The following is a 22,829-nucleotide window of genomic DNA, read 5'->3' as shown; positions in this document are numbered from 1 at the left end:
TTGCCCAATTTGTGAGTCAACTGAAGTTTACTCATTATGCAAATACCTAGGCCAACAATTAAAAGATTAGTAAGTAGGTTAAATCTGAATGTCTCTCACAGTGAATCGCAATGCAATAAGATCATGCACTTTTTAGTTTTTCTTCTGTCATGAGCTAGAAATGCCTGAGGTTTAGTCATGAAGCTATACATCTCAAGTGACATTCTTCCTTGCCAGATGTAGTTGAGCAATGCAGGACTTAAATATTGTGCACCTGAATCTGCCGAGAGCACCGATTGTCAGATAAGGAGTTCAAGGTTAGGAGCATCTCCTCAACCTCTTCTCATATGACTTGTTATGATGACAGCTAGCCTCTGGAGAACCACAAGTATTATGAGGAGCATATGAACACATATGAAACTTGGAATTTAGGCATATGAGAGAGAATTGGCACACATTTTGTATGTCTGACACTTAATTTAGCATCCAGTGCTAAGTAAGTTTAAGTGACAGTGAAACACACATAATTGCTTAAGCACTTACTTTACATGCTATATATTGTGACAACTTATGTGTTTTATGTCAAGAAGCTGTTTTATGGTTGGTTAATTCAACAAGGTGTTAACTTTTAAACTTTTATTCCAAACTAATATTTGAACATGTGGAAAATTGATCTGTTGGAATTTGAAATTCTCAATGAAGCACAACAGCATGTGCCTTGTACTCCAGCAGGGGGCATTCCTATAATGCACTGTCCATCTGACCCACTGCATGACCTATTGCCCTGGCTGTAAACTGTTGTTCTCTTCAATGCAGGATGAGGCTGTTTGCTCACTCTGCAGAATGCAACTGCCTTACACTGATGTTAACTTGTCAAGTGACGAAGCCGAGGTGCCAAAACTGAACGCAACAATTAATGTATTTTTCGATGGACTACATGTTTTATTTAGGCTACATGGATTGCACTAAAACTAATTTGGATAAAATACATTTTAGTTTGAATTTGTTCAAATTAGATTATAACAGTAGCAGATACCTGTTTATAAACCTTCAGTACCCTCTAAGAGAAAACCCATGGAGTAAGAGATATCCAGCTAGGAGAGGGTATAAAAGGTCAGCCCCTCTATACATCAGGTAGTTTAAACATTTTTTTTAATAAATAAGTGTCTTACCGTCCAGGTGGCAGACTTTGCTGTACTGGACTGCTGGAAGGACACATCAAAGGTATGGGGCCCAGCGTAATCTGTGTTGGATGGGATGGCCGGTGAGGGGGAAAGGGCATCAAAGGTGGAGCTGGGCTGAGCGTAGGGTGATGGGGCTGTCACGTTGTTCTGTGCGTGGTCATTGTTGTAGGGGCTGGTAGAGGTCGAGCCACCGTTTTGAATGTTCTGATCCATACTGTTCAGGAGCCCCAGGTTTGTATACTGTGACTGGAGACAAAATGGAGGGGATAGGGGAGAGAGGGGAGAAACAACAGAGGAATGTCTTGAGTCAGTATAGGAGAATGTTGAGGTGTGTAAATGTGAAACTTGTATAGTTAAGGACACCTGGGAATACATAAAATAAAATAAAAACAGTTTATTACATGAATAAAAAAAAAGGAGCTGAAGTGAGTAAATGCACTGACTGATCCAACAACTTAGTTTTAAATTACATCAAGATACAGGTATTATGTTTCAGCTACAAAGTAAAACTGACATTCCAAGAAAGAAAGGTGCATGCTGAAGGACTTATGTTAAAACTGCTACAATTGTTTTTAAGATTAAGTGAAAAACTAAAGTAAAAGAAACTGCTGCATCTTGCATTTCAAATGTCATTTGATGTTGTAGGTTCACAACACTTGAAGAAATCATGTTACAGGAAGTGGAGTGGAGAAAAAAAAAGGTCTGTGTCCATGCAGAGTAACATAAACCATCTTTCCTCGTGTTGTGTTTATGGTCTAACTCCTTCCTGAACCAACATGAGATCACTGGCCTTAAAAAATGTTCCTATGACGGAAAAACAAACTCTGATTTTCTGTTCAATCACTCAAATTGCTGACACCTACTTGCTTGTTTTGGATCAATGTCCTGCTAAAAAACCTGGCCTCTTGATTCCCTCCTCCACAGCCAACAATTCAGACAGGAGGAATGGAATTAAAATGTCTGTCTTTAGAAAGTACGGAGAATACTCCTGGGTTGCGGCCAGCCCCTTCCTACTTGCTCTGCTCGCCATTCACTCCATTCCATTCCATTTATAAATGGCACATTCCTGGACGAGGTGCCATGGCTCTCACTCTTTGGACAGCCATTAATCTCTCCAGGGCCTCTTGTTTATTTCAAGCACGGCTGACCACAGCTGTCCAGCTCACACCCATTGCACTGCCAGGTGTTAGCGGTGTGCCAGATGACCAACAAAACGTAGAAGAGGTAAGTTATATAACTAGTCATCAAGGTAGTTGACTTATCAAGCAAAGTTACGTACATTTCAATACACACATACACAGGAACACACACAGTTTGACACCTGAGAGAGGTCATTTGAGTCAACCTCAGCATACTTGTGCAACAGCGCCACAGGGTAGCTTGCTTTTTGGGTGAGGGTCACTGTGTGGAGCACAAGGCTGCTTAACCCCCCGGAAACAATGACACCAGGGCTTAGAAGAGCTTGTCTGAGGAACAATAATGCTGGGCATGCAGGTGTTAGGAGACAAGTGTTTTGTGAATGGAAGACAGACACACACACACACAGACACACAGACACACACAGACACACACACACACACACACACACACACACAAATACACACACACACTGGTGGAGACCCTGCAGCCTTTAGCCAAGAGAGGCTTTTCCCAAGCACACGCTCCCTTACAATGGGGTAATTACACACGTGTTATAAAGGTTTAAACTCAATGGGCTGAAGAGTGGCCCTGTGAATCTGATCTAAGAGGAGAAAAAAGTGGGTAACATCCAACCTGGTGTGACTAAAAATAACAGAATTTTCAGATCAGAGATTCCATTTCTTAAAGTTTATTTATTTAACATGAAATGAATGAGAAAACTACCCAGCATTTTTTGTGGGGACAAACAGGGTGTCACAATTTCCTGTCTGGACAGTCTTTTCCCGTATGTGAGCAGTCAATGATATCACAGTAATTCTTTTGAACTGTGGCGCAACTTACTGCCATTGCACCGAGGCGCTCAGCCGTTCAGAGATGACACAGCTTCCCACTACCTGATGCCGGCAGCTGCAAAGGTGGATGTGACAGGCACCAATTATCAATGTCAAATATTATTCTAAAGAAAAGGTTGATGCTGGCCGGAGACCAAACATAGATAATAGCAGGGACATAAAATAGAAAGCCTGACATAGAATACTTAACAATAAATACAGGGCCTCAGATAATGCCTCTCATGGTCTAAATGAATATAAAGATCAAAGATGAGGCATGAAGATAAAGCCATAATTGAGCAGACACTGAGGCCCAGCAGTGGAGTCTCACCTACGACTCATCGTGTTTTAATGTTTAATTGACTGGAAGTGGGATATCAGCTTTTAAAAAGGTTGTGTAAGGGAGTTTCAGGCCTTCTCCTCGTTTCCTTTAATCAGATCTTATTCCACTATAATACAGCAACCATTTAATAACCACTTTAGCTGCTCTTAAAAATTCCTTCTGTTTATAGCCAACGCTGTGTTTAGGCCTTTGGGATGCCACGCTGCTAAGCAGAAGCACAGTAAATCAGCAGCCTTGACATCCTCAACAGCCTTTAATAAAGTTTTTGAAAGGTTGTGCTGTCTGTTTGAGGCCTTCAAGCTCATTTCTTTGTGTGAGATAAGTGCTGGTGTAAGCATTTCAGGCCAACAGGAAGAGGAGACTGTTGACCTTCAGAGTGATGGCCTGTTGATTACAATGTAGGAATCCGAATTATCCAGAGCACATATCAAAGATGTTTGAAATACATATGACAGGAGTAATTTTAAAGTTATTGCTAATGTCACCACAGTGGCATTTGGTATGGCATACTGACACTTATAAATTCTTCCTTGTGTTATAGTTATTGCTGGGCAAATGATGAAATCAGTGCCTTGAAAACTGTCATGTCTACCATATGTGACATGAAATTCTGAGACGTCTCTTCTAACCCTTATGATTAGAGTCTGGTTAATATATTTTAGTTTGAGTATCATTAGCAACAGTATCACATGACAGCAGAGTCTCTATGAACACTGTGTAAGCAGCACATCTGCCAGAAAAATACTGTGGTGAGGTAACATTTTCTCCCAGAACACCATGAACATCCCATAGAGTGAAGTTAGACTGCAAAAAGATAAAATTCCACAATTTCATATCTAGCACAGAAGATACCACTTTCCCTGTTGCTGCTACTGTTGGTGGCCACAAATGGAAAGCACTGATAAAGCCAGATTGATCAATAGATGACAGGAACCAGAGCAGACCTGGCCTGAGGGGGGAATAACTCCCATTCCAGGCTCTACGCTGACCTGCTCCACGTACCTTGGGCCAGCATATAAGAGCATCTGGGGGACTGTGATGAGTGACCACAGGGGAGGGAGGCATTAAAGGCTCAACAGGGTTGGGGGTTGAGGTGGGGTTGGGTGGGGGTCTATCTACACCTCATACCTGCTGGGGTGGGCAGAGCAGGTGATTGTATCTACATCAACACACCATTAAAGCAATTACGATCCTGGACTAAACAGCACTGACTGGCCAGCCACATTCTAATGGCTGCATCGGCTCCCAAGAGACTGGGGACGGGGGGAACCCGATACCTCACACACTGAGTTGGACACCACTTAAAGACCCCCTGCTCAACAACTTAAAAGACAGTGACCTGACACACCTGCTATCTGCAACCTGCAATCTGAGAATCTAGCACCACTCACTTGCTCTACAAAATGTTTGGATGAAGGATTTTTGGTTGGTAAAAATGTCTCACAAGATACGAAACAAGACAAAGAAAAATGGAAACTTGGGTACAGAACAGACACTGATCTTAAATAATCCCTAAACTGAAATATATATTTCATTTAGATGGGACTTACTGACAGGTAAATAACTGTTTAGTTTTAGTTTTTTAACAATTCTGTTCACAAATACTGGGAGCCTACAAGGACTCATTTTTCTCCCTGTAATGTTACAATGACACTGAAACAAATGCAAAACCATCAAATATTTAAAACAAGGATCACCATTTTGCGTGATCTGGAAAATAAGTCGAAAATAACTTCAGCACAAACTCCTTTTCATTTTTGATTGAGTTTAAAACACTTCCCTTCTGTTTACCATTCAACATTGCAAACAATCCATCAATCATGAGGCTTGCACTTTCAAAGTGAAAAATGGAGATGGGAGCCCTGATTTTTTTTTTAATGTTAAACATTGCAAACCTTAGATGGATGCTTTAAAACCTTTCAGTATTGTTTTGGTTTGTTTCTTAAAGAACAGAAGAATATTTAATGACGGGGTCAGACATTTTGTGGAGAAACACTCGGTTCACAAAAAGAAAATGAAAACTCTCATCAGTGTTCAACTCTCACAATTTTAAATCGAATAACGCACAAAATACTATCAAAATAGTTTGTCATAATTAAAATAACCAACAAAATGATGTTTTTGAATTTAAATTTCCATTCTTTATATTTTCCTGAGCTTCTCCTCTAAAGGCGCCTCAGGGCTGAAACGATTCACCGCAAAAAATCAAAACCCTCCAAAGATTTTGGATGTCAGATTTTCTGACACTGAAAAACAACAACTTGACTCAAAGTAAATAAAATCAACGGACTAAATCCATTCCAAGCCAGGTAGAAGCCATTTCACAAGAAGAACATTTTTGAAGAGATACTCCAGGTGTTTACATTCCCCTGCTCACTGGACTGCCACACGCAAAGATGTGCACACACACACGCGCACACACACACACACACACACACACACACACACAGCCTAACAAAAGGAAAACCATCTTCACCGCGTTAATTTTTTCTATTCTAATTGTTACTCGATTAAAAGAAGTAATTTGTTTTTTCAATCTATTCATGTGTTTTCATTTACTTGATCAGTATTAAGTTCTTGAGTAACACAAAAAGGATCCGGCAACAAATAACATACACGAATTCACGATGTTTGATCATTCAGAACACTGACATCAAATTTAAGTCCCGAAACAGTCCTTTTACTCTTATGTGGTATTTAATTCATTCCAAAGGAACGGGCACAGTGCTTGATGCCCATTACCGTCTCCTCTGTTGGTCTTACCTCGCTGTATGAAGTTGTGCCCCCAGTCTCCAGGTACAACATGTTGGCGCTGAGATTGAGCAGAGCTGCTGCTGTTTGCTCCACTGGCTCCAGGATTCCACAAATCTCTTTTCCTCACTCTAACAGGAGTGATGTGGACTACAAATGCAAAGTGGACAGACAGAAGCTTCTATAGGAATCTATGGGAAGGTCATATATACCGGGAAGAGAGGGGAGGGGTCTAAGGAGCTACCTGTCCAATACCTGAGTCCACACCCATTGTCAGGAGAAGCATCGTCTCCTTGTTAGCTCTGCAGGCCTCCTCAGAGGTTTAAGTTATCTAATGAGAGTTACTGCATTAAATGGTAGCAGTGCATTATATCAATTCAATAAAAATGACTAATGCTTTCATCACATGCTTGCATTTTGCTTCTTTTGCATTTTATTTACAGACTAAAACTTCATTTTTACCTCTGAATATTTTTATCCATATAGCAGTGCTCTTAAATTACCTGTAAAATATTTAATGCAAATTTAATTTAAGCAATTCAAAAGACCCTTCATGTATTCTTGAATGTATCCAAAATTATATTCCAAATTGAAAACTACCATTAATGTGAATGATAATCAGAAAAATAATTATAAAGACAAATCCATTAGACATGAAAGCTGCAGAGTGAGAACTGTGTTCTGGAGTTAGGTGAGGAGTAGCTTTACCTATAGCAGCTAGTTTGCATAAGAATTGCTCCCCAATGCATCCCCCAAGCAATCCTAATGCAGAGGCCCCAGTAAAACAATGAGACTCCTGTAGATTGCTTGTATCTATCAGAGATGACTGGTGTAGATCTGTTTTGGAAACATGTGTTGTGTCTCAGATACTGTGGTGGTGCTGACAGCTGCCTCTCTACTTGAAAAGTTCAATTCATAAATGTATGCATTTATTTAGGCTTCATTCATTCAGCCAGGAAACTTAAACAGCTGCAATGAGGCTGAGTTGATCTACACTGATCTACCTTGCAGCACATGTTTTTGAACAAATGCTTGGTCTGTTTTAGTCTTCTGGATATTAGGGAGCCATTTGCTTAACAAGAAAAAAATAAAACAAACAAAAAAGTAAACATACTGCTCACTGAGGGAGGGGACTGGTCAGTAGGGCACAAATCACCTCTATTACTACAGAGCCAGGGGGCTAAAACTCTTGTCCTGTGGTCAGAATGATTTGAAAGCCGTCTGAAGACTTAAGCACAACTATGACCTGAAGTCAGTGTCTCCAATCAGCAGCCACACCCTGGTCAGACCCCAGGGCTACAGGCCTACAGGTCACCATGTCACAAAAGCAAATCAACACTATAAAGAGGCCAGTCCAATGGCCTGTACCCAGGCTTCAGTGAAGACCTAGCCAGGGCTTTTGAAGGTGATAATTAGTTAACTAAACAAACTTCTAATTATGTTAAAACAACATTGGCATCTGAAAAGAAGTTAGAATACTCAGTGTTTGGGTGAGGCTGTAGTAAAATATATAGTGGTGCCTGTATTCAAGCAGGACAGGACAGACAGTTTATTGGCTATTTAATGCAACTGCGAATCAGGCTGCAATAAACTGCAGTGAGCTTGTAAATCAACACATATTTTTAACTTTTTAGATTATTCTACCTGCATGTTTTTCTTACATAATAGGGATCAATTTCCAAAAGGGGAACCCAATCCTAACATGACTCTCATTTGTGACAAAGAATCATTCACTTGCTGCAGAATTAGCTTGAGGCTCTGGATTATAGACCCTAAAAACCAGTTCACTCGAAACACACTGCTTTACCATTTTATAGTATATTCTCAGAGAGTGCAGTCACATCTTTATTAAGTGCATCAGCAGTGAGAAACTAAGAAGAGAGCTGGACCAGGCAGCAGCTAAAAATCTGCAGATCTATGGGGCTCAGACAGAAGAGGCTTTAGTAAAGTTTTTCCCTTTAAAGATCCTGTTCCTTAAGTCAGCTAGATTAGTTTAGTATCAAGTGTCAGGCTGCAGTGGCTGTACAGACACCTGCTCTGAAAACAGTGTAAGCTCCCATCCACACTGACAGACGCAGGCAGTCAGAGGAGAGACAGAGAGCATCACTTGGGTGGCAGCTCTTAAAACCCCCACAATCCACTGCCACCAAGTCAAAATACACTCATTAAAAAGAAATAAACTGATTAAGAAAAATCTTTTTATCCACTGGACAATTTGATTTGGAAAGTTGCAAGAATAATTTTAAAGTGGCAAGAAAAGACCAAACTGAGAGACTAATCGGCTAGTTTTTGATATAAATTAAATTGTCTTTGTTAAATTAGTATCAAGTCAAAACGCTGCACTACAACCCACCAGACATCTATCTTAATTTCAGCTTTACAATTAAAGTCCAATTGATATTTTGATTTCTTATTCCCCCTGTTGCTTCTACTGTGCCTTGTAGCCTCAGATGGCAGAATATGAATGAACTCAGTCAGACTTCCGATGACCAGACAGCTTGAGAAGCTTTTTAGCCGCTAAGTTACAGCTGATGCTTTCAGTTTTTTTCATTGAAGTGCAGACAATGTTGAAGTATTGACTGACATACGCTGCAAAAGGTCACTTACAACATTACACATAATATACTGGAGTTACTCTATCAACCAAGTTACCCTACTGACTGATGAACTGATGAGGACATGTAGTTTATGTATGACAGATTGTCAAGACCGTTTAATTACTTAGTGACTATTATAACTTTCTAGCAACATTTTAGGAACTCATAAGTTCATCTGCATTTCATCTACAAGACTCAAGTTCTACTTTTGGGCTCTGTGCTGCAGGTTCTGGCTTAAATTAGAACTAGTTTCCTACAGTAATAGTTTCCGATGGTTCAGGAACAATCATGGTGAGATAAGATGAGAAAAAGAGAGCGCTTGTATTCTTTTAACTCTAAACTTAACTCTGTTTGCTCTTTGTTTTACTAACCCTAACCTTACAGTTATAAAAATAGATCACTGCTATTTTGAAAACAGCTCTCTTGGGTTTTTGGTGTTTTTAGATCTATTTTCACATGATGACCTTGTGTTGTATGCAAACATTACATCCCAAATAAAGCTGTTACTTTTTAATCTTTATTGTCTAATTTGCCTCATCGTCACGGCTCCTCAAGTGCAGTGAAAACACAAACAGGAAGCAAAAAGGGACTTTTAACTCGTAAATTAGCCTCTAGGTTTAGCATCTTAACCTCTTTGAACTATTTGCTCAAAAAAGCCTTGAAACAAATAAACAACAATAAATATTCTGACCCAGGCTTGTCCGATTTTAGGATATTATGTTTTAATTTTCGCCTTATTTCTGATATCCAAGAAACTATTAATCTATAATACTACTGTTCAAAATAAAACATTAGACATGTATTCAAGTCAACAAATGCATTTCTGAAAGACATATTCTATTTTGCAACCGGACCAACATATTTTCTTCCACTTTAACTCTGCTGCATGTTTAAAGATTCTAGATTAAAATCAGGTATTCAGGTGAAATCTAAATGGATAACTGGTGTTTTACAAAAGAAGTTTAAAGGATTATTACTGAAGAATTGAATCATGCGCTGTCTCTCAAAAGGTGTGACTCACAGGTTTTTCAATTGAACCTGGAATGATATAATAGTGAGGTATAAAAGTAAAGGGTAAGCCTTGTCTAAGAAAATGTGTGTAAAACTTGTACAGATAAGAGCAATAGGGGCTCTCGCTCTAACATCCCCACATCCACAGTCAGTCCAGGTCTCATACTCACTCACTGACTCAACAGTTACTCAAGTGGACCGTAGCAGGTACTCTTTCCTTGGTACAACGCCTTACACTTCTTAATATGCTGGAGGCAAACTGGTGGAGCATGAAAGAAATGAAAGAGGAGCTTATTATGGTTTTGTGCTTAATACACAGGTTTACTAATATTCTGAATTAAACACTGTACGATTTTCTACTGAAAAACAAAAACTATTTTTAATTAGAGTTACGATTAAACTTGTGCTTTACGTTGCTTCTTCCTCAATTAAAAAACTAAATTAAAATAACTTTCTGTTACACTCACTAAATGGTGAAGAAAACAGCTCAGCAGCTCAGACTCTGAACTAAAGGGCAACAGCCATCCCACGTAAGAGACAAGAGGTGTGGTGAAAAAAGTAAGAATCCAAATACAAACATGTAATTAGACCTCAGGGAAGCCCTGTGTCGATTGAGCTACTCTGCTGTAAAGTTGTTTAAACTCTATCCTGTGTGTGAAAAGGACCTCTGCCCCCGTGCTCAACACTACGTCCTCCACGCACAGCTGATCAGAGCTTTATCTTGGTGTAAAATCAGCTGTTTGGGGTAGGATATAGCATTTCTTCTGCCACTATTTCTGCTACATTCCTTCATGTTATTCTACCCCTCTGTTTGCTGCCCCCCTCTCTTCTTGCTACCCCTCACTTTTACATAGAGAAGACACGTACTGATAGATGAGAGCTGGGACTTCTGCGAGAGAGGCAGGTGCTGTGTTAAATTGTTGCCCTGCAGCTACAGAAAAAAAAATCCAGAAGAAAAAGGAATTTCAGATTAAACATAAACCCTACACAATACAAATAAGTCCCTCAGGGCACTAAACAGTGAGCTGCATTCTAATGACTCATGAAAGAGGCACACCTCCACATGGGTGGGTGGGTGGGTGGATGGGATGGGATGGGATGGGTGGGGTGGGGTGGGGGGTCGCCCACCACAGCTTTTCATCAACACAGACACTTGACTTGGTAATAATGATCGGGGCTTGGTGATTGGCAAGATGCCACGGGAGCGGGATCTCAGCCCCCACACGGATGCTGCCAGGGTTGCTGGCGTGCCAATCACCGCACCACGCCCCTCTTTTGGTGCAGAGGAAAGTGGGTGGTGGGGGGGTGGGGCCATTAATCACCAGTTCAAGAGAGCACAGACCCCCTTGGGGGATGCGCAGGGTAACATTACTCAGCTCCTTGAACAAAATTTTTATTTGCTATTTTTTTCCACCCTGGCTGGACAACAGCATTCCTTCAGTGGGAGGGGAACCTGTACATCATTTCAGTAGCAGAACTGACGAAGATATGTCCCTCACTACAGATCAAACACAACAGAGTTCATACAGTGCACTGCTTTATAAACAACTAACATCACAAAGGATTTTTCACTGTGCTTCTCTTGACTGCATTATAATGTGAATTAATATCTGCTCTGTGTTGTCACAAGAAACAAGTTCACAATGTGAGCTTCAACTCATTTAAATTAAAAGGGCACCACAGGAAACTCAAATCTGACCCCTTAAAGAACATTTTAAGGCATGTGACCGTCTAAATGCACATACCATCAACAGACTCTGAGAGTTACCTGTCTCAGAGGGGCCACCCAGGTCAAGCCCGATTCAGGCTAAATCAGATAATATCATCACCTTACAGACAACATCTCAGACAAAAACAGATAAAGCGGCCGTATTCACTGATTGTTGATCTACTCTGCACCACAATGTCACGAGCGTCCTGGGGAAATTCCATTGTTAATATGAAAATATAAAAGTCGTTTGCGTGTTCTGTATTGTACAACTTATGGGATTTACCACTGGAAGTCCCATCAACTCAGAGTGAAAGTAATCAGGGTATATTTATCAATCAACCACAAAATGTAAACAACAAAACCTTCTGTGTGGCTTTATAGCATCATCTGAGTGTATCGCTTATTGACTCAAGTTTTGACTGAATGGAAATATTGATCAAATAAATAACACCTAGGGTAGTAACTCAGCAATAAATGGCCAGGATACTGTTGCTTGCAATGGTAGAAATATCATTACTTTAACCTATTCCTGTAAACAAAATGGACACTGTTCAGTTGATATTGATTAAGTTTTAAGTGAACATTGATATGTACCTGTAATATAGCCAATGATGTGTTTAACAGGTAATGTGATTTTAAATATTTCAATCTGCGGTTGTGGTGGGCCTGCAGCAGCAGAAATTGCTATTAAAAAGAAAAGAAAAAGGTAAAAGGTGGTCCCCTGGAACATCAAACCTACGTACTTACAGAAAGCGTCTCATCTGGCTCATGCATGGTGATGCAGTCCATACTGATCTGGATGGTGTTTCCTGCAGACCCATCTGTTGGACTGTCTGTGAAGTTTAGTTCGATGGGCTGGCTTGAGTGAATAGCAGATCTAAAACACAAGTGAATTTTTTTTAATCATTAAAATATGTTTTTGCATTTTTAGAACTATATTTTTTTTGGGGGGTGGGGGGGTTAAATCACTCACTGGTCCAGCATATCAAACAGTTGGTTGAATACATCTTGGCTGAAGAGATCACTTGTCTGTGCGGACTGATTCTGGGCCATGGTGGTGAGGAAGGAGCTCTCTCTCCAGGACAAACGGGATGGGTCCCTGAGTCTGCGAGGAGACACAATCAACCACGGTCATATTCAATTTTTCACTAATATTTTAAAAAACAAGCCCACCAATTTTAAACAGGTAGATTTAAAAGTTGCAAATTCAGCAAACATCAGCATAAATGTAAGAGTGCAGGGCTGAGAGATTTTGGCCACCCAGCCAGTAGAGGAAAAGCAGGAGTAGGAGGAGTCCCGCTGGCAGCCATTCATGAAGAGCACTTCCATTGTGAAGAAGTCAGCCTGCATAATACTGAATATTTGTACTACACATAATGGTGATTATGCACCATTCAGACAGAGGCACTTTGACCTGCTCCCCTGAAACATTACACCTGCTTCAGAGCTCAGCCTGCCATTGTTCCTGCTGAAGTGGCGCACGCTGCAGTCTGAGACAGGCGGAATTCCCCCCGCAGTCTATATGATAGCACTGCTGCAACTTCTGGTATGTGTACAGCTGGACGGGCTTGGGGGTGGAGGGTGGAGGAGATGGGGGTCCATAATCTGACGCTGGCACTATTTAGGGCTGTGGAATTCCCCAACACAGTGTGGTGAATGATATTAATACCTGACTTACAAACACAAGCATATCTAATGAAGAAAATAATTTAACTTATGCACTTAGTGTTTTGAGTTTAGAATAAAGCTACATTAAGTCTTCTCTACCTGGGAAACATTAAAAGAGAGGATTTAGGAGATCAGGGTCACAGATCATTTAGTTTGGGTGTAATTAAGAGGATAATTTAGAGGCTTTTGCAACAGTAGCAACAGATGGCAACTTAGACTGTATAAGAGGTGCAACATTTAACAAATATTGAGTATAATGGTTTAATAATTATGGTTGAATGGAAACTGGAAAAACACTCCACTACAGTATAATTACATCCTTAATTCCTTGTCAATCAAGCTGATTTGTTATTATTGAAAGAGGAATACACCATATAACATTTTGACAAGCTAAATACACTGAATACACGAAAAGTAAAGAAATGGTCAATGTGTCAGGCTGAATTAAATAATGTACTATGTATGCATTAAAAGCCATGTCCATGTAATAATGATACATGATAGGAATTCATTGAGTGGAGAGGTCGACTAAATCAATTAGCAAAAGAAACGAGCAAGCCTGCTGAGAAACAAAGACAATATTTTCACAACTCAGCTGCTTTTACACTTTCACTGGGAAACTAATTACCAAGCTGTTGTTACTTAGAATATAGTCGACTTACGTAGCAGTGTAGCATACTCGCAATTCAAGTTAGCCTTGAATTCATTATGACGCTAACAAGCAAAACTATTGCTTTTTTTTGCATTAATTTTAACATTAGTAGGCTAAAAGAGCTATTTGACACAATTATGGCGTGAGTCAGTTGAATAAACGGAGCCTGTTTAAATTCAGTCAACCCTCAAATACGAAATAAACGAAGATATTACCTTCAGCTGCAAACTATGAATTTAATGACTCCTCTCAGGTTCGTCTTCAAGGACCTTATTAATTACCATGGCAACCAGTCACGAGGCAGCACGGGCAAAAGCATGCTTGTTTTTCTATTTGTAAATGTTTTTGTTTTTAAAAAAAAGATTGGTTTATTAACATTATGCAACACTATTCACCAAATATATCACACAGCACATTCTTTATTTTATTCCTAAATCAGTAGCTACTTTCATGTTAATATTATCAATATTAGCTATAATAAAGATAAACTGCAATCACTGGCTCTTTATTTGATATAACCTATCCAACCCTGCAAAATTCATATAATTTATTTAAAAAATATTATTCAGACACTCTTGTCTCACCAGCTTGTCTATGACCTGCCAAAAGTATATCAAGCTTCCTTTTTTCTTTATAGACTATTTTTTATTCGTATTGCACTTTGTCCATCACAGAGAGTGAAAGGGACAACAGGAGAAAGACATCCACAGAATAAATCAAAGAAGGCTTCCTGAAGTTTGGCCGACTATAGGTCCATCATAAATTGAAAATAATGGATGACAGAGGGAACAGCACAGGTGTGCTATACCTGCAGCATTTCTGGTAATTAAGGAGGGAGGATTTAGGTGTGGCCCTTCTACTGATCTCTGTCATAGGTCAACTCCAATTGACTCTGGCTTTAATTTTTACTGAAAATATTCCATTTGGCAGAACTAGTTTAACTACCTCATTAACTTTTTCATAAAGGCTTCTGAGCTTTGCTTCACAGCATTGTTTGTTGACCAGTTACAATCAAGAATATAATCACAGATGCTGTTCATCAGGTTCAGTGTAAGCCTATAAAGCAATATTATCATAATGAAACTGCAACTTACACAACACAACACACTCTTACACACTTATTCCAGCTTCAGTGTAGAAATGCAGTTTAATGAAAATAATAGGGCCATTTTCACCTGCATGTGTATTTTTGTAGACTGTATAATGATGAGACTTAAGTAGGTAACAAAATGTCATGGGCAAGATAAATATAGAAAAGGGGAAAATCTTAACTTAAATATGTGCGTAATAATTACAAAAACACTCATTTAAAAATGATTAATTAAAACTGCCCTTCTGATCGTTTTGAGCAGATTTATTTTATGAAAACACAATTTAGATAGATGGCCTTATCCTAATTCTAGCTGTTGTCTGTCTGCTTTTGGGTGTCTGGTTACTCAGAGAGTGTTTCAGTTAGCCTGAGGCAAAGGCTGTTCAGCATCCACTTAAAGACAGTGCAGCGCCTCCAGACGAGACTGGGGCAGAGGTCAACACTAAACAGGGACGGCCATTGTCTCTTGGCAGGTTGGGCACACCGACCGATGAAAATGCAATCAAAACAAACAGCCCAGCCGATCGGGGCCCTTCTCCGGTGTCTTTATTAATCACTTGTTCAAAGGCCTAAGACCTTCTCCTCCTCATCTGTCAGCCCTGGCTGGAAGAGGGACATGACTGCAAAACAATAGAAAGCCCCAAAGTTTCTCCACCTCTTATCCCTTTACTTTTATATAAGTGAAACAGTCTAAAGTCAAATCCTATGGGGCAAAAGGACAGGCACAGATTCCTTTAAGGTTAGGAATGCAAAGAAAACAACAGACTAGGAGAAAATTAGTGGACCAAAAAGAAACCTTTAGACTTGAAAGCTGAATACAATCCGATAAACAACACGGTAGAAAATTAATGCTACCCAAACTTACCTCGCTCAAAAATAGATTAAAGCACCACAGTAACAGGTATTATTAGGAAACATAAACTATCATGTATTTTGATACAGCATAGCAGTGTAGCTATCAAGGTCTAATTAATTAATCATGTTGCTGTTGAGTTTGAAGTTTTCTCTTTGAAAAACACGCTGATGATTTTAAAACACATAACTGTCAAACGGAATTACAAGGACAATACGCTAAAAGTAGAAAAGAGCACACAGTATGTAATGGCTACATGTGAGTTGTCCAAATATAATAACAAGGAATATGATAACAAGGCACTATATCTAATAACAAGGCACTATATCTAATAAATATAGAAAGTTCTATTTAATGTACTAACAGCAAGCCAAATTTCATCTATGTTAACCTGGAAACTATAAACATGTCCATGTCCAGTAAGATCACAGTACAATTTATACAATTTGTTAGCAGTCATAAAGTCATATGAACCAGACAGAAAAATAGGATATTATAGTAAACATGATTTTTTTTTTTAAATATATATATTTGCAGATTACAATGTCAGCATGTATCTGGTCACCGTAATGATGATTGACTGAGACATACAGTGATGATGTAGTGGCGCAATCTGATGTCCACAGTAAAATTTGGTGTTTGGAGTCAATTTAATATTGGTGAATTTGCTTAGACATACAGTGCCAGTCAAAAGTTGGGACACACTTTCTCATTGATGTGAATGGTGTCCATACTTTTGGCTAGTACTGTACATACACTGAACAAATAAAGGATCTATGTTGATATATTGCTTTAAACTGAGTTTTAAAACATCACAGATTATTGTCTCAATTGCTAAATAGTCACCATAATGTTCTAACACAATGTCAAAATCATGATTTTGGTTGAACTAAAGGGCATAGTCTATGGGCCAAGATATAGACTACAGTATGTAAGACTGAATAAAATATATCTGATTATTGTAATAACTGTGTTTCTTCCTCCTGTAAATGATTCTGGATAAAAGCATCTGCAAAACATCTGACATCCTCTGAATTACAACATGCATTCCAATTGAATTGGCCAAAAGTACTCTGTATAGTAGAATATACAGTAACTTGTATACAGTAAAAGATCAGAAGAAGACTGAGCAACCGAGATGTCATGTAATCTGTCTGCCACTTTGGCCCTGATGGCCCTTTACACATGCATTGTTGCCATAAGTATGCCACGCTTATAAATATATCAGGACAGAGCGGCAGCTGAGGATCCAGGCAGACACAACTGTTCTCAGGTCACTTTGGACCTCCAGACAGCACCAGTGTGAATGGTGAGTTCAAGTCAAATACAAAGAGCAGGGGAATTCCCAGTCGGTTCGATAATTCAGACGGTCTGAATTTGTACTGGTTAGAAATCCTTTTTTTAAAAACTCCAATATTTAATGTAAAAATAAAAGTACCAACATCAGTAAACAACATGAATACACATTCATATAATAAATTTATACAATATATGCTGTTTCAGAATGTCAGGTTGACATGTCAAACTTCACTTTCACATATTAGGTGGAACATCACATGAGCTCATTTAAAACTATATATATATATTAGTTAACTATTACTGTGAGTCAGTTTATGCAATTTGTATGTACTTACCGATGAAAGGGAAACTCTGGGTAATACTGCAAAGCTGTGTAAGGTGAATTCATGTTGACATGCCAGACTTCACTTTGCTACCAGTCTGAAAAATTACCAGCTTGTCATAAAGGCGCAGAAATCACAAACTGTGCATAAGCTACGAGAAAATAAAAAAATAAAAAAAACAAATAATGAAAAATATATATATAAATATACAGTAAATAAACAAGGCCTGGATTAAAGTGCCGGAGGGTACAGTGCAGAGTGGAGAAAGTTTGAGAGATGTTTTGAATTTAGGTATTTTTTCTTAGGCTACCCTACAAATAGGGAGGGGCTTTTGCCAGCTCTCTGACCAATCCCCAGCTACTGTTGTACAAGATATCACTCACTCTCAGTTGCTAGGATATAGATATCAAGCAACTACATTTGACCCTGCACCCTACCAACAAACACATACACACACATACACACACATACACACACAGTTAGCTACTATCCTGAAAAGCTCACCCCTTCTCTACTCCATGTGTTTCTCTGGCCTGTTCTGACATTTCCACTGAGATTCCCAAGTGGTTTTGTGGGTTGAGGGTATGTGTGTTGCATCATGAATTTCACTAAGGCCCAGGAAGCTTCATAGCAGGCCGATTATTTCCATAAATACTCCAAATGGCTGCGATTGTTGAATCTCTGCCGATTCAGCAAAAGCACAGAGCTTCAGTCTTTGGCTGACCTTACACTGACTTGTAAAAATCACCCGAATATTTAATTTAAGGAAGTGAAACACGCTTCAAGGCCCAGATCTCAGATGTTTCATGAGAAACTGGTGAACAGTAATGATTTAGAACATGTCCAGTAGCGTGACACCATGATATCCTCCTTAAGCATTAACTTGACTCGAGATAAAGACACAGCAGACATAAATACTGCGGTCTGAAAATCTTTAACAGTAGCCGACATAAACTCTTATTTAAGCACACAGAGAAATCGCGCCACATCCTGGGCACATAGCTGCCTCCTATACAATATCAGACTCTCCCTTTCGCCCAAGTAGCATGACACTGTAAACCTAGAGGTCTTGTGTGGTTTTCGGAGATGAACAGCAGATGAATCAGCATGCTAAAATAAAAGGAAGGGTCACAGCGGGGGGAATGAAAATAAATAGATGTGGTGTATCCAGGGAACACAAACCTCTAAGCTGCTCTCTTGTACTTTTAATAAAGACATACAGCCTCTCTCCCTGCTGACTGTCTGCTGTGCACCTTCAGTATGAGAGACTGCACTGGTACAGCACAGACGCATACTGTGTGCCAACCTGGTGATGTAACTGTGGTCACACAGCTGTTACTTTAGAGACATACTTCAGAGAAATACCAGTATTTGTTATCAAACAAGGTTTAATCTTGGAATTGTCACACTCAATAAGCAAGCTTATTATTACCTTACACAGATTTACATGCTATTTTATAGGTTCTGAAGTATCAAGTGAACCTGTGTGCCTGTGTGAATCCATATTGGTCTTGGTGATATACTGCATTAAACAAGACCCTGCAATAGTCTACAGCCGTGCCAGCAGCTCTGTGAGGCTGCTCTTAAGCACTAAGCGAAGTGCTGATATCAGCATAGTTACAATGACAATGTTAATGTTTACTATGGTCCAACATCTTTGTTTAACATGTAAAACATGTTGATTTTAGATCATTATCTTTCAATTTAAATTCAAAGTGAAGGTTGGGCTGATGGGGTAATCATGGAGACCTGGAGAGAAACCAGCGTAGATTTTGCTCCAGAAGTTTAAAAAAAACTGTATTTAAAATCCCAGTAACATTTATTATAATGCAAATAATTACAAAAACAGCCTTTGAACAAAGTATTTCTCAACAGTAGTCAAGTATGTCCACATGGTTAGATGAGCTAATAATTAAAAAATTCAGTGGCGTTTAACAAACCTCATTTCCAATGGCTCATTGTGATTTAAACGTCACAGTTGTACATATCTGTGATACAGGAAGGTGAAACAGTAAGACAGGAAGTTCTGACTGGTTTAGATCAGGGGTGTCAAACTCATTTGGTTGAAGGGCCAAATATAGCTCAATGTGATCTTAAGTGGGCCGGACCTGTAAAACCATTAAATAATAACCTATAAAAATATATATTATACATAATAATAATAATAACAATAATTATAATAATAATAACATATATTATAACTTTACTATCATAAACTATCTATTTACAAAACAGATACACGTCCTCAGATGTCTTAAGGAAAATGAGTGCAGTTTGCTGTCTTTTTTAGAATTTTTTGCAGAGAAGCAGCTGATTGATGTTCAATATATGAATGTTTTAAATACGAGCACAATATGTATCCATTGTTTTTTCAGAGAATTGCATTCTGGTCAGGGTGAAAAAAAAACCTCTGAGGCAGCATTTCACATGAAGTAGGCTCCTCACAGTTTAACTCTCTCCTGAAACCTGGCATTATACTTTGCAAAATTATTTAGTGGGCTGGATTAGACCCCTTTTGGCAAGCACGCCTTATGTTTGACACCCCTAGTTAAGATGTTCTTAGGCATCAGAGACGAAGGCTTAAGATTTGTAAACTTATCTTTGGATGAAAGTGTACATTTTCATGGTAGCTGTATGCCAAAAAATGAATCATCATTTAACTTTGTTACATATCATGAATGTTTCAACTTCTTAAAAGCAAGCGCTGTAATGGTCGCTGGAGCTGTCTTAGAGTTTGAAAGGTAAATCCCCGGAACACGGTGTATTTTCTCAGAAAGGCAGATGAAAGAAATGCTGAATTGATGATTGATGATGACATTAGATGAAAAGTTTTACACAAAGTTATTACAATTCATCACCAGTCATTGAGAAATTTCCCTCATCCTTTATCTTCTGGGAACCATGAATGTCACGCCAATCCATCCAACAATTCTTAAGATATCTTAGACTGGACCAAAGTGATGGACTAAACAACCAAACCGCCATTAGCATCCTGAGAGCCATGCCTTTAGCAGGGCTGAACACATGGTTTGATCATTAGAAACCATTTTCTGTCACTTCTTATCACATTTTATGATTGAGTGAGGTTGGCACATGGATAAAATATGAAATAGTTGGATGTCAAACTTTGAAGATGATACCAGTGCTGTTACCACATGCGATGGATCAAAACTGTGCTCTGCGACTGTCTGAACATCTAACCCAAGGTCACTTCAGTAAATACCAGTTGTCATTAATCAGTTTACTCAGTTAAATAAAGTTCTCCAGTTAAAAAACAAAGCTTAATCTCTGCTCACATTATCACAACTACAATAAAAAATAGAAAACACTTGTAAAATGTCAAAGTGATTATTGTATTATTTATACAACAAAATCCCTCTAATAAACCTTTTACATGCGCTGTAGCTTTGACCATATCCACCTCTCGATATAACAAGGACGAACTGACCTCAAGATGTCATTAAATCTGATATTTACAACGACACATGAAACCCTTACATCATTAATTACTCTAAGGCTCAGGCACTGGGAACCAGTCACCGTACCCCTATTACTTCATTTGACATGTATGTGTGTGTTTATGAATTGGCAGCTACGTCAGTGACATCTCGGGTACTGTCATCAGTAGGAGTGCGCGTATGTCTAATGTGGTTATTATTCACGCAAGCCTCTGATTAAAGAGCACAGGGAGCGCTAAGCCTGCTTTAATCTGTAGTTTTATCTGTAGTCCAAACCATAGATGGCAACCAGCTTGTGTGACTGTAAAATCCAATAATTCATTTTGGTGTGTTCATTGTCCTGAAGGCATTATGCGGCCCCATTCACACAGCCTTATTAATGTCAAGAGTTTACATATGGGATGCCAAAGAGCAGTTGGCGGAGCAGCTGACGAAGTATCCCTGACGTTGGCTGCGCTATGGAGGGATGTATTATCAGTGTCAGTCACATACACCGCACTGTGGCCAATCACTCTCACACTGTGAGGGGGTTATGTGGGCATACTTGTGTGTGTCTGTGTGTATATTCCAGTTGGTGACTAATGCAGGGGAAATCCAGATGAGTCAAAACTACCAGTGTCCGGTGCAGTGTCTGAGAGGTGATAATTTACAGCCTATGCACTAAACTGCCCAGCAACTTGGCATTGTTCATAACATCCCTATAGGGAGACCTCTATTTTAACTGACAAGATATCGGTGGAAGTTCAAGGCACCGTTAAGTGGAAGGATCAAGCACTTTTCAAAGTGCTGTTGAAAGTCATAAATCAGCACAATGAGAACAAACATTGTTAAAATTGTGCAGTTGAAGCACACACATGCAGTTTCCTGGAGCATGAAATATCTTAAACCTCACACAACCAGTCCTGCACTTCCATAACGGCACTGGAGATTAAGAGCAGCAAACTAGCATGAGCTTTCCCATGCGACCAGTATAACCTGTATGCACTGAATCATTATTTGCGGTAATATCTAGACTCCCAGACAATTATTGATGTGTTCCCACGGTGTGATTCAACTTTTTTTTTGTGTCTTTTGTCACAGTGACTTTTACATCTGAGATCAGATTGTTGTCACGTTGGGAAAATCAATCTTGCCTGAGGAAACAAAAAGGCAGTGAGCCAGAGTGTACTAATCCAGAGCAACTAACTTCAGTTGGAACCAGACTGGTGTGTTGGATGTTTACACACTGTATGTTTGTTTAATCTTTTGTTAACAGTGGAGCTAGTAAATAATAGAAATGCTACTTAAAAATTAAAAACAGGTATTCTTTAGAAATAAAATAATTGTTACGGTGACTGTAAAATGTCAAACTTATTTATTTAGTCAGCAGTAATGATGTAATATGAATAATTTGACCCTGAGCATATTTAGACATCTAGCAGACACAGAGCAACAGTCATATTTTGAGTCATATTTTGATGAGCTGACAAATCTAAGTACAATACCAAGAGTGTTTCACTCTGTTTAGTCAAATGTATCTTAGCTTTCTAAAAATAAACATGCAACTACATTCTCAACTATATCCTCCTGAGACCCAGCTCATTGACTTTCGTCCTCTGTAATGGACATTTTGTTTACATGCATCTCTTTTTACTGCTTTCATTTATTGGTGTTTTTTTCAATATTAGATTCACAGCTATACTACCTGGGCTTCCTGGGCGTCAAAATGACCCTATAAACATGCAAACCGGAGCCCAATTCATTTCTTTTCTCTATAAACTGATAAAAGTTTTCAGATTTTTGGCAATTCATTCAGTTTCAGTAGTAAATATACTTTATTCCTTGCAACAAACAAGCTAGTGAAAGAATCCAAGCATGATAAATAATTAGGTTTCTTAATCAAATTAAATGCATTCTTGGATTAAGAACACTACAAAGACTAAATCTGATTCATTTTTTGT

General features: G+C 39.0%; 1 protein-coding gene across 4 annotated transcripts in view; it reads right to left on the bottom strand.

Moving 5' to 3' along the window:
• tp63 (tumor protein p63) overlaps positions 1-17,496 on the bottom strand; it is a 30,603-nt gene extending 13,107 nt beyond the window's left edge. For 2 of the 4 annotated variants that reach the window (XM_053321919.1, XM_053321920.1), the window contains exons 1-4: positions 17,444-17,496; positions 12,520-12,651; positions 12,294-12,423; positions 1,152-1,409 (exon numbers count right to left, since the gene is read on the bottom strand). In XM_053321919.1, coding sequence (XP_053177894.1) covers positions 1,152-1,409; positions 12,294-12,423; positions 12,520-12,651; positions 17,444-17,496 — 573 coding nt within the window. Of the gene's footprint in view, positions 1-1,151; positions 1,410-6,239; positions 6,282-12,293; positions 12,424-12,519; positions 12,652-17,443 lie in introns of those variants that run through there. The other 2 variants (XM_053321921.1, XM_053321922.1) reach the window with 1 other exon arrangement.
• Between the last annotated feature and the right edge of the window lie 5,333 nt (positions 17,497-22,829).

The sequence above is a fragment of the Scomber japonicus genome, chromosome 7 (genome assembly GCF_027409825.1).
Source record: "Scomber japonicus isolate fScoJap1 chromosome 7, fScoJap1.pri, whole genome shotgun sequence".
In the NCBI taxonomy this organism is placed as follows: domain Eukaryota; kingdom Metazoa; phylum Chordata; class Actinopteri; order Scombriformes; family Scombridae; genus Scomber; species Scomber japonicus.
This window is presented reverse-complemented; position numbering and strand designations above follow the sequence as displayed.